The 14982-nt window shown below is 48.2% G+C and overlaps 1 protein-coding gene across 3 annotated transcripts in view; it reads right to left on the minus strand.

Annotated features, from left to right (window-relative positions):
* Positions 1-4875: 4875 nt before the first annotated feature.
* Positions 4876-14982, minus strand: part of runx3 (RUNX family transcription factor 3) — a 39360-nt gene continuing 29253 nt past the window's right edge. For 2 of the 3 annotated variants that reach the window (XM_057058898.1, XM_057058896.1), the window contains 2 exons: positions 11557-11631; positions 4876-7578 (listed from right to left, as the gene is read on the minus strand). In XM_057058898.1, coding sequence (XP_056914878.1) covers positions 7097-7578; positions 11557-11631 — 557 coding nt within the window. In that variant the 3' untranslated portion in view covers positions 4876-7096. The remainder of the gene's footprint in view (positions 7579-11556; positions 11632-14982) is intronic. The other variant, XM_057058897.1, reaches the window with a different exon arrangement.

A 14982-nucleotide genomic window follows, 5' to 3' on the forward strand; every position in this document is an offset into this window, starting at 1 on the left:
AGAGGCTACTTTTGCTACTTTTGCGCGCTATTAACTACGCGGCTATTGCAGACCTAAGCCCCCGCTGAGGTACCGCAGAGTTTAAAGTGTGTGTGCCTCATCCTTGGGGAATGGGGGAAGGGGTGGGGGGGTGTCAGACACCATTTTCACAGCTAAAAAAAACACTTGCCTGGGATCAGTACTGTAAATTCCACCCCTTGATCTGATGAAGTCCCTCTGTTTTACCTCTCTCCCTCTGATCCTCCTCCTGGCTGTCATCTCTCAGGAAAACCCCCTCATTACCAGACCCCCATATCTAAACGCTTTATTTTTCTTCCCCCCACAGGCCTTCTTTGTTCCACAGCCCATTTGGCTGTTATATTTTAGCACTCAAAACCAATTATTCCCAAATATGACCGTCTCCAGACGCTCCAAAGCTTTCTCCCTTCATTGTGCTCTCTGCCTCAAGGGCGAAAAAAGGTGCAAAATGGGGGGGTTAAGACACCTTTTTGCCTGGGTGTGTGCAAACCGGTGTGCACGTCTACCATGCTATTACATATAACACACACACACACACACACACACACACACACACACACACACACACCTTTTGCATTACACTATCTTTATAAGGACCAAAATACACCCACAGCCCTAAGCCTAACTTAAACCTACTTCTAACCTGCCCTTAAAGCTAAGTCCCAACCAGTCAAGATGCTTTCACATCCCCAAAAACGTCCTCATATAGTAAAATTCATATTTTGGTACCCACTATGTAGCCTGTGAAAGAACACACATGCACACAAAGTGGCACACACACCGTAAAGAGTGTAAAATGATCTTGCATCAAGGATGAAAACAAATCAGTGAGTGGGAGGTGTCCCCCGAGGAAGTCCACACTTCAGTGTGGAACTGTGGAACCATGGGAACTGGTTGGGAAAGGCCTGCAGGGCAGCCTCAGTCAGACAGGGGGAGTGTATAATGCTGCCACACACGCCGCCGAGGCTAACAACTAATAAACACCACACCTGTATAGCCAGCACGAGTTACTTGGATATGGATTAAATTGTCTTGTCACTGCTGTTTTATGATCACGGCGATAAATTAGCATTGTTAAAAAATCCAACTCTACCTGTTGGAAACAGCGGCGGCGTCACAAAACCCCACAGGTGGTCGCAACCCTAGCTTGGCTACTATTGGTTTCCTGCCTCACCTGTTCATTTCACACAATTTATGTTCTTTTTAACTTCAATTTTTTAGAGTTGAAGCAGCTCCCAACCCCCTTTTAGGTAATTATTTAATAAACCTCACTTTGATGTGGCAATATCTCCCACAGCTCTAAACATTGTCTAGACTTGACTTTAGTGATTTTGCTGCTTGCTATTTATGCCTCTCGCAGGTCGGGACATGCGTGTGTGTTTGTGTGTGTGTGTGTGTGTGTGAATCGTGCTTCACAACAATATGATTGGAATTTTTCTTTGAAGGTATTTGTATGGGAACCTGCTATAGAATAAAAGATGCCCCAGTCTGTCGATCGGTTTCTGTTTGCCGTCTGCACGGCAGCGTTGTTTTTGGTTTCCGTCCATTATTGATGCTTCAGTGGGTTTTCTACCATCTCATCACTGGGGGGGGTCGGAGCTAGAATTGACTTACATGGCCACAAGCAGCTAAAAGCATATTTGCCTGCCTTTGTTCTAAAGTAGTGGGAACAGAGAGAGAAAAAGAAGGATGGTGCCAGCTTTTAATGATCATTCGTGTTCCCACATGACCCAAAACAGACTCACAGCGTTCGGCCCTGTTTTACTCACTCGTTGTGCACAAACGTATAAAAACAAGGCAGATGGAAAGATAGAAAGTGTGTATGTGAACCGGCAATTTAGCGTGTTCCCCTGCTAGAGCAGGAAGTGAACGCAGACCTGGTCCACAGGGATCCTTGTTTCCCCGACTTGCTGCCCCCTCCCCGACTCCTTTGAGGACCCCACCGTGATGGGGGAGAGCCTGGCAGAGACATTGTGTGCGTGTGATGTTAATTTCCTGTTTTATAGAGGAAGTTGATTTTTGCATGTAGTTTCACTGTGAGAAAGGAGGACAACAAAAAAGATATTTCTCATGATTTTTTTTTCTCATTCTTGGAAACGCACATCATTGTTTCTGGGAAGCACAAGTCTCTCGGTAAAACATAATATAAAAGCGCAGCGGCCGAGGAGGAAACAGACGCTGAGAACAACGGCGGTTTGTTGTTTCAGCCAACAGAAAATTGCTGCAACGCTCCTCAGATGTTCTCATTTACTTTCCTTGCTAATAAAATTAAGGCCGCGATGGGTGAGGCAGACGCAGAGCCGGATTTAAACCACTGAATGAGGGTTCGCTACTGCGGTCTCTGTCTGAACAGCCTCTAACCGTGGTCTGGGCCACAGGTCCAGCAGCGGTCGGCGGGTCTTCTGCTGGTTTTGACGCATTTACATGTCTCCTCTCTGGATGACTGGTCTCAACAGAAGCTGCTCATCTGTAGAGAGGGTGTTTGAATTCAAGCCACAGCTTTAGTTTTGAGGACTGGCTGAGATAATTTCTTCAGTTTGAGATTTTTACCGGGCGCAAATGTTCCTCATCTGAACTGGGTTGGGGTTTTTTTTGTCGTCGTCGTCGTTAATTGGTCCCAGTGTGATTTTTCCGTTGCACATTTCAGCAGCTCTTCCAAGAAACGATAAAGCGTGGTTAAATTTCAGGCCTCTTGAAATTGTGGAAAGAGTTTTATTTTTATTCTTCCTGTCTTCGCGTGAAATTTCAAAGGCCACTTCGCGTTAAAATTGACTGATTTCAAACCAGGTGACATCACAGCTCGTCATGTTCCAGAGTTGTTTGTTTTAAATGTCGCAGCAGCTCTGGGGGAAGAAAATAAAGCTGGTGCTTAATGTCTCCAAATTTATGGCGACTCTCACTGACACTGTTTCTGTAGGAGCCTTTTCCAAGCTTTCGCTGATCCTCTGGGCCTTGGCGGGAACGGAGTCCCGTTGAGAGGTGCTCCACTGTGGGAACCGGGAGTCGCCCGCTGTACGGCATCCCAGAGTGGTCTCTGTAGACCCACCATGGATGAGAAACTACCTTTGCTGGTGATCCCTTCAAACCGGGAGAGCCCGCTGTCTCCCTCCGTCTCTCTGTTCCCCGGTTGCTACGGCGGCGGCGGCCAGTTGTCAGTGTGAGAACGGTTGCATCACAACTCTGGCGGTTTCTTAGCCCTTGGCCCCTGTGTTTCTCGGTCAATCTGTGGGAACCCTGATTTTGGACGGCAGCCTCTGTTCCCACCACCGATCTGGTTTAGGACATACCAGGCACCCAAACCAGGCGGTTTCTGGGTCGCTCCTTCTCACGGGTTTGAGAGCAGAGGGGTCAGAGGAGGGCTCAGTGGGTTTGGGACGCAGGTACCACAAGCAATAATGGATACAGTGCTTGTGAGAAATTACAGTGTTTAAACAAGTCCCTACGCTTTCCAAACAATCCTCCCCCTCTTTTTTTCTTGTTTTCTCCAGGATCTCTCTCTCTCCCTCTGAGTGCCTCTAAATTTGAACTCATAAACAGGGATTTAGTTTTTCGCATATCACTTTTTTTTAAAAAGAAAACCCTTTGCAATTCTTTTTTTTTTTTGACATCCTCTTAAAAGTGCAATCTTATAAACAACTCATTGTGCCTTTGACTATATTACATCCAGACCAACAGCAGAGAAAACGTCCCCCCTCCTTGGCCAATTTCAGGAAGAAGAGCACGGAGAGCGGAACCGGGGTGGAGGCGAAGAGAAAGAGCGGCTTATGTATCTCCATGACAGAGGGGGCTCCAGATGAGAGCTCCTCTGCTCCACACATGTGGACGGGACGGTCGGCTCTCACAGAGCATGTGAAGACAGCTGGAAAATTCCCCTGAGCCTGCTCTAATTGAAAGCTTATCATTTTCTCTTTGTGCTTCCTGAGCCGTTGGGTGGGGGGGGTAGGGGGGTGGAGGTGGAAGTGGGAGTGGGGGGGAGCAACTGGGGTGAGACCTGGAATAAATAGTTGGCGGTGTTTAAGACGGCGCAGATCTGTCACCCGTTCACTGTGAAGTGGCTGTCTGGGTGGAGGTCGGCGTGAGATCTGTCAGCACGGGATCGTGTGTGTGTGTGTGTGTGTGTGTGTGTGTGTGTGTGTGTGTGTGTGAGAGAGAGAGAGAGAGAGAGAGAGAGAGAGAGAGAGAAAGCCTCCTTCGGTGCGTGTGGGGAAATGCTTTGAGAGCGCAGACTTAATTGAATGCAGTGTGTACCCAGGCGTGTGTGTGTGTGTGTGTGTGCGTCCTGAGGCTTTGTTGTGCTGCCAACGCTGCCCCCACAGCAGCAGCCACACAGGAGGAAGCAGGAGAGGATGAACCGGGGCAATAAAAGAATAACCCAGAAGAAGGTGGGGGGAAGGCTGAAGATTGAAAGCAACACGTGGCATCATTTTGAAGTGCGAGGACGGAGGGGTTCTCGGCGTTTTGTTTCAGGTTGACCCCGTTACAGGCGCCTGAACCCAGACCACCGGGCGACATCAAAAGGGTGTAATCGTGATGGGGTGCAGTGATGCCATCAGCGCTGCATAAATTAACAATAACATGGCAGGTAAAAGAGGCAGGCAGCATTCCAAACTTCTGCTGTATTGTTTTCTTTTTTTCCCCCTCCTGCAAGTGACGACTTGCTGACGCGCACTAACGCACGCGCTGCCGAGGCGGCGCTGGATTCCGTGTTGACAGGCATTTTTCAAACCCATGAGAAAAGGCGATCGAATATGAGAGTCTCATTAACGTTAGAGGATAGTGGTTAGAGGAGATAACTGGGTGCTGAAGGATGCCAGGAAATATCTCAGACGCAACTCAGAAACAGTTGGGAGGACAATGTTGAGACACATGTTTTTTAATTAAAATGAATAAAAACTACATTATCAGCAAACTTTACAAGCACTCAGTATGGAAGCATTAACAGTACCATTACATACGTAGATGAGATCTTTAAATAAACATCAGTTTCAGATGTACATGCTTTGAGCAAAAAGAAATGGAAGGAGCAGAGATTAATATGTTGTATAGGAGGACGGAAACAACAGTAACATTGTGCTTTTTAGATCCAATGTACAATAGTAACATGTCACTTTCTTTTGCATAACGACGATGAGGAGTGTGTCGTCGCTGATATCCAGACAGTATTACAGGCATCGGTGGACATCTTTGGTTTCTTAAGGAACCACACAAATACGCTTACATGCGTGGCTTCTAGCTGCATGGTTTTTGCCCATAATAAAGTCCCCGTAAGGTTTCCAGAGGAGAGGCAGTAAGGCAGAGGGCATTTGTCTTAACGCTGTGAAACTCTTAGAAAAAAGCTTATTTGTACCTGAGCTGCAGACGAAAAACTGTTTGGAAAGGCTAAATCTCAGTTGGACAGCAACTGAAGACTCCTGAATGCATCACCTGATCTTTTTTTTTTTTTTGGTCTAGATATCCAGGTGACCTGATCACCTCAGGTACAGATTATTTAATCAGATCAGGGGGGGGAAAGAGGTCAAGAACCATTAAGGCTTCAAAGCATCTGCTGATTATTTAGAACAATGGGATACGTGCACAGCAGGGGCTGCTTTCTGCTTTATTGTCTTTGGTGTTGGTAAGAAGATACCAGCCTGACCCCACCTCCTCCTATCCCTTCATCCTCATACCCTTCTTCCTCCAGGGAAGGTGGGATCAAGTGTAGCTGTGTGTGTGAGGGGGTGGGGGGGGGGGTCTCGGGACACGGGGAATGTCTGCTTCTAAAATCACTTTTCTTGTTAAGGACACTTTTTTAAAAAGCACTTAAAATCCCAGCAGAGCTTCAGCTAAACACATGAACCGAAAAAGTAAGTCAAAAGATAGTGCAAAAAAAATTAAGCAAATGGCTTATTTGGTGCAGGAAGGCAGTTTGGAAACAGTTAAAATGTTGTTTTTTAAGGCCTAGATACAAAATTTCACCAGAATCTGCTGAATGTGGTTCATAAGGAATAAAGGTTTTTAGTGCATCAAAGCTACATTGGAAGAGAAAATAATTACATTAAATGTTTTTGGATTTTTTTTCTCTTATAATTTAGTTGCAATATATTACACAGATTCCAAATTTATACTTAACAACAAAAAAATTACGGTACACTGTTTGCATATAAAAGGCAAAGCTAAAGAGAAATACTTAAGAATTTCAGATAGATGCTCATATTTCTTCACAACTTTGGCTCAAATAAATATCAAAAGTAAAGTGTGTCATCCAGTTCAAAAATATCAGACCAGGAAGGTTGTTTTATCTTTTCCAGGCTTAAAAAAAGAAGAAATCTAAGGGGGGAAAAACAACAGAACAGGACATTAAAACAAAAGAAATAAACAGCCTCTTTACATTCCTTTAAATATCAGCCGTCGTCCTGCCGGAGCTGGATGCCAGTGCGGTGGGGAAGGTTTGATCGGAGTTGTTCTGCGTCCACTGCACATATCTAACGCCAATGTGTCCGTTCAGATAATAAATTAGACAAAATAAGTCCCGCAGATGCTGTCAACCCGCCCTGGACGCAACTGCTGACGTCGACCGACAAGTTCGTTGTTTTTTTTTTTAAGCAAACAAACAAAACAAGAAACTGGGAAACGAACCCTCGACCGGATTGCTACATGTCTGGGAAGGATGTCGGAGCCACTGGAGGTCCGGTCGCTCCACCCTCCCGGCGAGTTGATCCGCCTGGTCAGTCGGGTTAGACTGTCCAGTGTTGGTGTCGCTCCCGTCTTTGTCTTTAATGATCTCTGACTTTGGATTCTCTGGACTATTTACACTTTAAGCTGACGATAATCTCGACATATTTATGGCTTTTTTCTCTCTCTCTCTCTCTTTTTAAAGAGTTTCAACACAGTGCAGGGGGTTTCTCCAGATGTATAATGCAACAAAGTCTTCAGGAAGTTCGCAAAACTCAATTTTGGAAATGAGCGATTGAGAAATAATAGACAAACATGCAGCTTTTCTCTCTCGCCTTTTTTTTCTCTGGTGTTCAGTATTTTTTGGTTGTTCTTAATCAGATGTGATGTTCCTGCTGTAACCTTTGATTTTCTACCTCTCTGCCAGTCAATAAGGCCTCCAGACGGATTCGTCCAGGCGCCCCGAGGCGTTCATGGCCGTGGGGGAGTTGCTGTGGCTGCCGTCGGCCTCCACGCCCTCGCTCTGGGCGTTCAGGCCTGGATTCATCAAGCTGTTTGCTCCTCCGGTGCCCGTGGCCCCTGAACAGGACAGAAGGCGGGTGGGGGAGCGCTCCCCCCCGGTGTTCCCCGGGGCCACCATGGAGAACTGGTAGGAGCCGGAGCCCGTGCCGTAATACAGGTAAGAGTTGGACTGGAAGTTCTGCGTCTGGTTGTTAGTGTAGGGCGGCGGCAGGTAGGTGTGGTATCTGGACGAGGCCGACATGCTGAGGCCGCTGATGCCGGTGCTGGAGGTGTTGGTGGAGTAGGGGAAGGCACCAGGGTAGTGCATGCGAGGGTCTGAGAACCGGGGGTCCGTCAGCGGCGACAGAGACGGGAAGGGGGTCCTCTGCTGGAAGAGATCTGTAGTTCCTGTTTGAACAAAACAGAACGTTGAGTTTTATTTGAGACTCAGAAAATTCTCACGTTCTACGATAACAAAAAAAAAAGGCGAACTCCCCCGATTCTAAGCTCAGATTTCTTGTGACATGCAGCTCCTACTCAGGTAATGAACTGAGACATTTTTGGCTTAATAACAGTCATCAAACACTGACAGCATGTCAGCCCACAGCCCCGTGCACAAGACCCACATTATGAACCCCCACCCCCACCCCCACCCCCACCCCCACCCCCCACTCTTGCAGAGGGAGACCGGGGTACAGTATTGTGTCGATGCAGAGGAATGAAAAGGCTGCACTGTCAGTCTTTGTCAAAACGCGGGCGGCTCGTTGCGCCCACACGCGGCCCGTCGTAAATCACGCCTCGGCGACAGACGCTCGCCATCGGAGACACGCGGGGAAGGAAATGAAATGAAGGAAGGAAGGGAGAAAAAAACAAAAGGGGGAGAAGGCGAATGTTTCAGCTTGGGTATCCAGCGGACTAATGCGTCTGGCAGTGCAGGAGCTGTCAGAGTCCACTGCTGAGTGTAAGCTCACAGGTAGAGTAACGGAGCGCCGCGAGCCCCAGCTGCTAGGATTTCAATTTCACTGACATGTTCCCATTTATTCAGCTGACAAAAGGGAAATAAAAATATCGCTCACGGATTTGACTTGGCGGCCTGCTTCTCCGAGATCTGGGGCCCCTACTGTCACCAACTTTCTTAGCTCCCTAAGTCAAACACCACATTGCCCCTCTCAGTTAACTAAGGAGTATTTTTGGCAGATCTCACATCCTGAGTCTGAGATGTGGCTCCTTCCAAACCTCTGCGGTTGTTCGGGACCATTCTGCGGACATTTATGTCCCTTAACTCAGTTATATTGACACCAAAGCAGATAAATGAACAGTGATAAGAGGAAAACGTTGCAGGATCAGGATAACCCTTGAGGTGGTTGATCCTGGAAACGCTCTTATGAAGCTGGAGGGAGCGTTCCATGGTCCTGATACAGATGCTCATTTCCCTCAATCTGTCCTCATCTGTACGCCGACAGAATCGTCTGTCCGTGATTGTTTGTCCGCATGCGGCTTTCACGGGTCCATCGTGCCCTCATGACTGCAAGTGTAAAATGTGGATTTGGATGGCGGAGAAAAGGGAGCTTGTATTTGTGAAACAGCAAGCGCTTGCACGTCACAGCCCCGAGGGAGGCAGAATGCCAAACTTGCGTGCCACGATCTCGTTGAAATGTCTTTTCCTCATGTCTGGAGAACGGGGTCCATTCTCATCCACAAAAGAAACGGATCCTTTGCGATTTCCACGGCCCCTCTTGCTTTTTCTTCAAACTGCACATCTCTGCTGTTGAATTTCCTCTTCGCTTTTTTTTTCGGATGAGGGAGCTTGGTGGCGGCGGCGGTGGGTCTTTTTCCAGACTCACTGCAGTCAGTCTGCATATCTGATTTCACACGAGGAAAATCCAGTCCTTCAGCTGCTGTTAATTCGGGTGATGTGGAGTCGGCCTACTAATTCCGACTGGCCTCCCAGAAAGCCCTCTCCCTGTCTCTCTTTCACCCCTGTCTGTCTCTTTCTGTACCGTCTGTTCCTTCATCTCTCTTTGTCTGCACTAAATTTAGATTTTAGGCTGAGCCCGAGGACGGGGGGGGTGGGGGGGGGGGGCCGCGATGGCGCTCATTGCTGCAGCCCACCCGCATGTCAGCTCTGGTTAATTGGAGTTGGTGGAAACGTGTTGGCTAAACTGCGGTCGGGATCGACTCCTGCATTCCGTCAGGGGAAACTGGCCCGGACACTTATCACAACACCTTAATGGACTTGTGCAGTATCAAGCTGCTGGCCGGGAGCCAGGAGGAGTGTGTTCCCGCCTCCCAGTCGCTGCAGCACGGCGGCTCCCTCTGGAGGATGGGGCTGTTGCGCAAGAGGGAGACGAAAGCTTCTGACTGTCTTAGAATTCTCTCAAACGTGTTGCACAGTCCCAGCATTTACTTTTCTTTACCGGGGCAGTAAATGTCCAAATTTAAAGTTACTATCTTCAGAATTCTTTCTAGATGTAGCATTGCGAACGTAACCTGGGCCGCGTCGACAGTGGGGGCCTTCTGACTGAGCCTTGTAGTAGCTGTTTGTAACCTCTGTGGCCCAAAACCACACATGATCTCCATTAGGCTCATCTGAAACGTGTTGACTAAATTGCAGGGACAGGAGAGGGGATGGACCCCAGAGGGCCAGCTGGCACAGCCTGCTGTCTGTGATGTTCCCAGGAGTTTCGGAATCGGGGCTTTTATAGAGAACACAGTGTTCCAGCCCTCTTTTTCCTCCTCTACATTTCGAGCCTGGCGCCACACATTCGGCAACGGCGAGGGTGGAGTCCTCCTCCCTGCTCAGGCTCAAGAAGTCCACTAGTCCACAGTCAAGCGTGTAACCCAGATACGACGGAGGTTTGCCTCATTTGGGTAGAGGAGAAACTGACTTTGCTTGTTAGCACGGGAGTAAGTTCATGGCGGTCGCGACTCCGACTGTGATCTCATGCTGTCTGTGTGTGCGCCGGCCTGTGCGCACGCATGTCTGCGTTTACACACACTTGTGGTGATCAGCAATGGAGAGATGCAAATCCAAGTGCTCACCTGTGAAATGTTTACACAAGCTTGATGCAAACTGTGACGGCAGCGCCCAGGGAATGGTGTCTCAGGCAAATGAGCGGAGGCAAGAGAATAAGATAAAACATCCTGGCTCATCACGCTAAGTGCACCAGAGTTCTCTCATCCTGATCTAATTCCTCCAGGGGAGACCTTACTTGTGAATCTTTTGTGTGTAAGCGTGAGTAATGCGGATAACGGGGAGACGGAGCAGCATGGTGCCAGAGCGGAGCGCCGGCTGTTGCCGCTGCTGCACGGGCCGGAGAATAGGAGACCCAAATGAACACAAATGATCTCCAGCTGTTTATTTAAGCGGCAAGGCATCGGGGGCTGCAGCATCATGTCCGATGCAAATGATAATCACCTCTCTGCTGTGGCGCCACGCTCAACCGCCTCAAAGCCCCGTCCACGTTATACACACCACCAGGTCAGCGCGGGCAATTTTTGCATGCTCTCCGACTTTTGACAGGCGACACAAGCAGCGCCGGTGGAGGGTTGTGATGACAGAAAACCTGTGATTTTCCTAATGCCCCGACACCCAAGGTGACGCGATCCATAGGTTTGTTTAAGTAAATGTCTCTTATTGTCGTTTCTTAAATTGTGCGTGACCTGTAGACGAATATGCACGTTACATGGGTCAATGTGAAAAAATGGAATTTGTCTCCCACATTGAAGTGGGATGTTCGGGTCTTGCAAAACAGTCTAAAATTCTTTTTTAGTTAAGTGAGGGGATGATTCAGCATGTGTGTTGCAGTGTAATGGCTTACGGAAATGGCGTGGACTGGAATTCGAGGGGGCGGGGGTTGTGACACAGCCAAGACCCAAATTACCCCAAAATAAATAAAAAGTAAAATAAAACAAATACTAATGAAAAGGCATGTGGAAGGGGGAATAAATAGGCAGGCAGGGTGTTGGCTTCCTGGGAATGTTGCAGGGTGTAGAACAGCCCTACGGGCAAAAAGTTAGACGCTGTAGTTGTCACAATAACAAGTCACCCACCTTCGTCACTTTTTAAAAAAAAAAACCTATTATCTGTTAATTAAATTTTTTTTAATGATTCCGTGACCTTTTACTTGGGCCTGGTATTTATGTTCCCCCCCTCATCGCTTCACGTGCTGATTAGCCTGAGTAAACGTGCCTCTTACCTGGATTGCACTTCTAATGTGCCAACAACGCAAACACTGAGAACAATTTTCTTAAGAAGGCGTCGTGGCAACAGGCTGAACCTGATGCCTTTCTTTAGTATTTAAGCTCTGGAGAGAGACAATGTTCTTGAGCGTGTCAGTCGTTGATTGAGGGCCAAATGTGACGTGAAGCGAAGGAGGAGCTCACCTGGCCAGGGTCTGAGGTCTTCCTCCACCTTGCATGTCTTCAAACTGGGGGTGTCCATTTGCTCCTGCCACAGGGCTGTTGTAACAGACAGGATGTCAACAGGTTAATTTCACAATCCCAGTAAGTGGGAGCTCGTTTTCACGAACGAGGAAGCAAAACGTCTGATTTAAGGAATCTCTAGCGGGATTCAAACTGCTCATGACGGACTCGTCAAAACGGCCATTTGCAGATGTCTTCCTGCCCCAGTCTGGCCCCTGCTTGACTGCACGGTGAATACCGGGAAAAGGCAGGCTGGTTTTCACACCAGAGTGGGACTCGGTTTAGAAAACATGCTTGGTGGGTACATGGGAGATATTTTTGGGTCTTCCAGGCGAGGTGCTGGAGACTTGTGAAGTCCCAGGCCTGTCCAGCCATGCTGTCAGGAAGTGGAATTGAGAAGCTGCTGGCACAATTCGTGGGACCCTGCATTTGCACGCGGCGACGGAGGGCTGCAGGAGGGGTGACACAAAGAAGGGGTGACTGCTCTGGATTGGCGACCACGCAGCTGTTCCATGTCTGCATGCACACAGGATTTTGTGGGGCTGGAGTGGAGACAAGTCAACACGCTCCTGAGCGAGACCTTCATCCAATGAAGCTGCATAAATATCTTCAGTCATGAGAAACCTGCGTGTAATACAACCAACTTTTCCCTTTACAGACGCAGTCAGCTGCGAGGTGTCACTCTGACTCTGCCCTCCACTGCTCAGATACCACAATATAGTAAACTCCTAACCGCCTGTCGGGCCAATTAGGACTTTCGAAGGATGCCAGAAGCAGAGCAGGAGGTGGTGTTGGGTGTTCACCTATGGCCACATTGGGCTCAGTATGTGTAAGATCTCTGCTTCCCCTGGAGCCGCTCCACTTCCTTCTAAAAGGCCCAAATCAGCACTCAGCCACCAAGAGTCCAGCACTACGGCTCACAATGGCAAATTCTTACGCATAAATGGCCTTATTCAGAAAAGCTTCCAAGCAGCTGCTGCGATTCGCTCAAGAAAATAAACATTTCCTTCAAATATTTTGATTGGCCAGCAGACAACATCAATATGAGAGGCACAGATTACCCCTGTTAATAAGAAGGCCAAGCCCATGGGTGGAGCTAAGGATGGGGGGGGGGGCGACAGGAACCAAATTGGGAGGAAGAAGCGACTGCGTCACAAACAAGTGGCTTTGGGGTGGTGCCAGTGTAGTTTTGAGAAGGACGCAAATAAACACGGGCGCTGCCTTTGAAGTGCAAGTGTAGATGAAAGGGGTGGCTGAGGAGACGCTGGAGCCAAAATGGCATCCATCCTCGTGACTCCGGATCCAGCAGCGCCTCTGAGACATGTAATGCGCCCGCCGTAATGAAGCGTGTCATTGAGACACAGTGAATGCCGGTCCTTGTGCTGGCTTCCTGTTTCGCTTAGGCCTTAGGCGTCGCAGCGGAGAGAGAGAATGTGAAAGAGCAAGCGAGAGCGAAAGAAAGACGCCAGCGAGGGAAGGAGAGAGAAAGAGAGTGTGTTGGAGAGGAAGAACACGGCCTTGGCTCAGCTATGTGGGACATTTGATATGTCTTTTGAGCCCTCACTTATAACATGAGTGAAAACAAACACATGGGCTAAAAAATCCCGTGTTCTTTTTGAGAGCTGGTCGTCCTCCCGCCCGCGCCTCTTCCCCCAGACTCAATAGAGACTGTTCATGGCACACATGTAGTTTCTGTAATTGCTGAAATGTAAAACTCAGCCCAGACTCTGATGTGAAATTATAACTTACACAAACAGTCGAGCCTGTTTTTTTTCCTCCTTGCTCTCACTTCTCTTTTCGTTCTCCTGTTTTTTCATAACCAGGAAGTGGCTTCAAAAGATTTTGCTGTTACCGAACAGTAATATTTTTCAGCTTGAATTATTCATCTCATGGTCGCATAAAAATTGTAACCACAACTGAAGCTTTCGGCCACGCTAACAAATAAACTACATGGCAGCCATTGACATATTATGCAAGTAGAGCAGGGTGGAAGTAAAACAGCATGTCCAAAGGACGATTCCAGGTTTCTGGTCGTTTTGGACGTATTAACTTCCTGCTGGGGTTTGGCACAATTCGGCATTGAAGCCCGACAGGACGGCTATCTGCCTGCAGGACCTGACGGCGCTAATTTCCCCTTTTGCTCTCTGCTCTAATTGGCTGACGGTGTCATTCTGGACGTGCGAATTAGTGTCAGCCTCCCATCTGTGGCAGTGGCAGGGTGCCGCTTCCAACCTGGGGGTCCGGCCGGCTTGTTTATGTGGAGTAAACAGTGTGGTCACTGTGGACGAGGCAGGAGGGGCACTGCAGTCTCCTGAGTCGAGTTCTTTCCACAGGGCCACAGCTCCAAACATGTTGTACAAGATCAGAGATACTAACTTGCATGGCAGTGAGTCTTTTTTTTATTTATTGCTGGTGTAATTATCAAAAATGTGCTCTGTTAAATGTCAGCCATACACACATGCACACAGCCTTCCGGGCGCTCTATCAAAGCTGGATTTGATGGTGGAACGTTACGCTGGTATCTGATACTCATCTTCAGAGAGGAACTCACAGGTGCTGGAAGAAATAACACGCTAAGCGATACCACCTCAAAACGGACACGGCGATTCTATTCTAATTGGTGAAATCCCTGCCGTGTTACCGTTTTCCTCCGCCTGACTGTTGAAGCGCGTCTCCGGTTGAAAGGGTCCTGACTTGTTTTTTAACCAACTTTTAGTGGAATCTCCTTCGTGGAGCAAAGAGCTGTGCCCATTTGGCCAGTTAAGCATCGCTGACGTTAAAGGATGAACGATATTCTGTGTCAGAGAAAGGAAAAAAAGTCCTACCACCCACAGACATATACAGTATACACATGTACCTCACTTGAGGTTTTGCAAACCAAAAAAACAATTTTGTACTTGATTGTCTGAGTATCAGATTTGCCCGACTGCACTGGTTGAACCACACATTTTCAACCACATGCACACACACACACACACACACACACACACACACACACACACACACCCTCCACCCTGGCTGAGAATCATTCCACATGTCTAGAAGGCTTACCTGTGACCACAGAAGAACAAAAACAAGCAGTGAACGCAGCGTCTGCCAGAGTGCTGGAATCCTGTCACTGCATGCACTGTAATGAGCTCTTAATTACCCCGTCTGTCTGGGATACCAACACAACACTTGCAACACTAGTGCCGAGCTGTTTGTGTGTTTCATATTTTAGGGCCTACCTGTGGCGCAATCGTGCGCGTGTTTGCGCGTGCGAGCCATCCACGATAGCTGCGAGCAGACGTCTGTTGACAAGACAACTGAGACGGTGTTTCATAGCTCAGAGACAGAATGAAGCAGGGAGGCTTTTGGAGGAGATGACACTCTTCTCTTATTCGGTCG

The sequence above is a fragment of the Takifugu flavidus genome, chromosome 16 (genome assembly GCF_003711565.1).
Source record: "Takifugu flavidus isolate HTHZ2018 chromosome 16, ASM371156v2, whole genome shotgun sequence".
In the NCBI taxonomy this organism is placed as follows: Eukaryota; Metazoa; Chordata; class Actinopteri; order Tetraodontiformes; family Tetraodontidae; genus Takifugu; species Takifugu flavidus.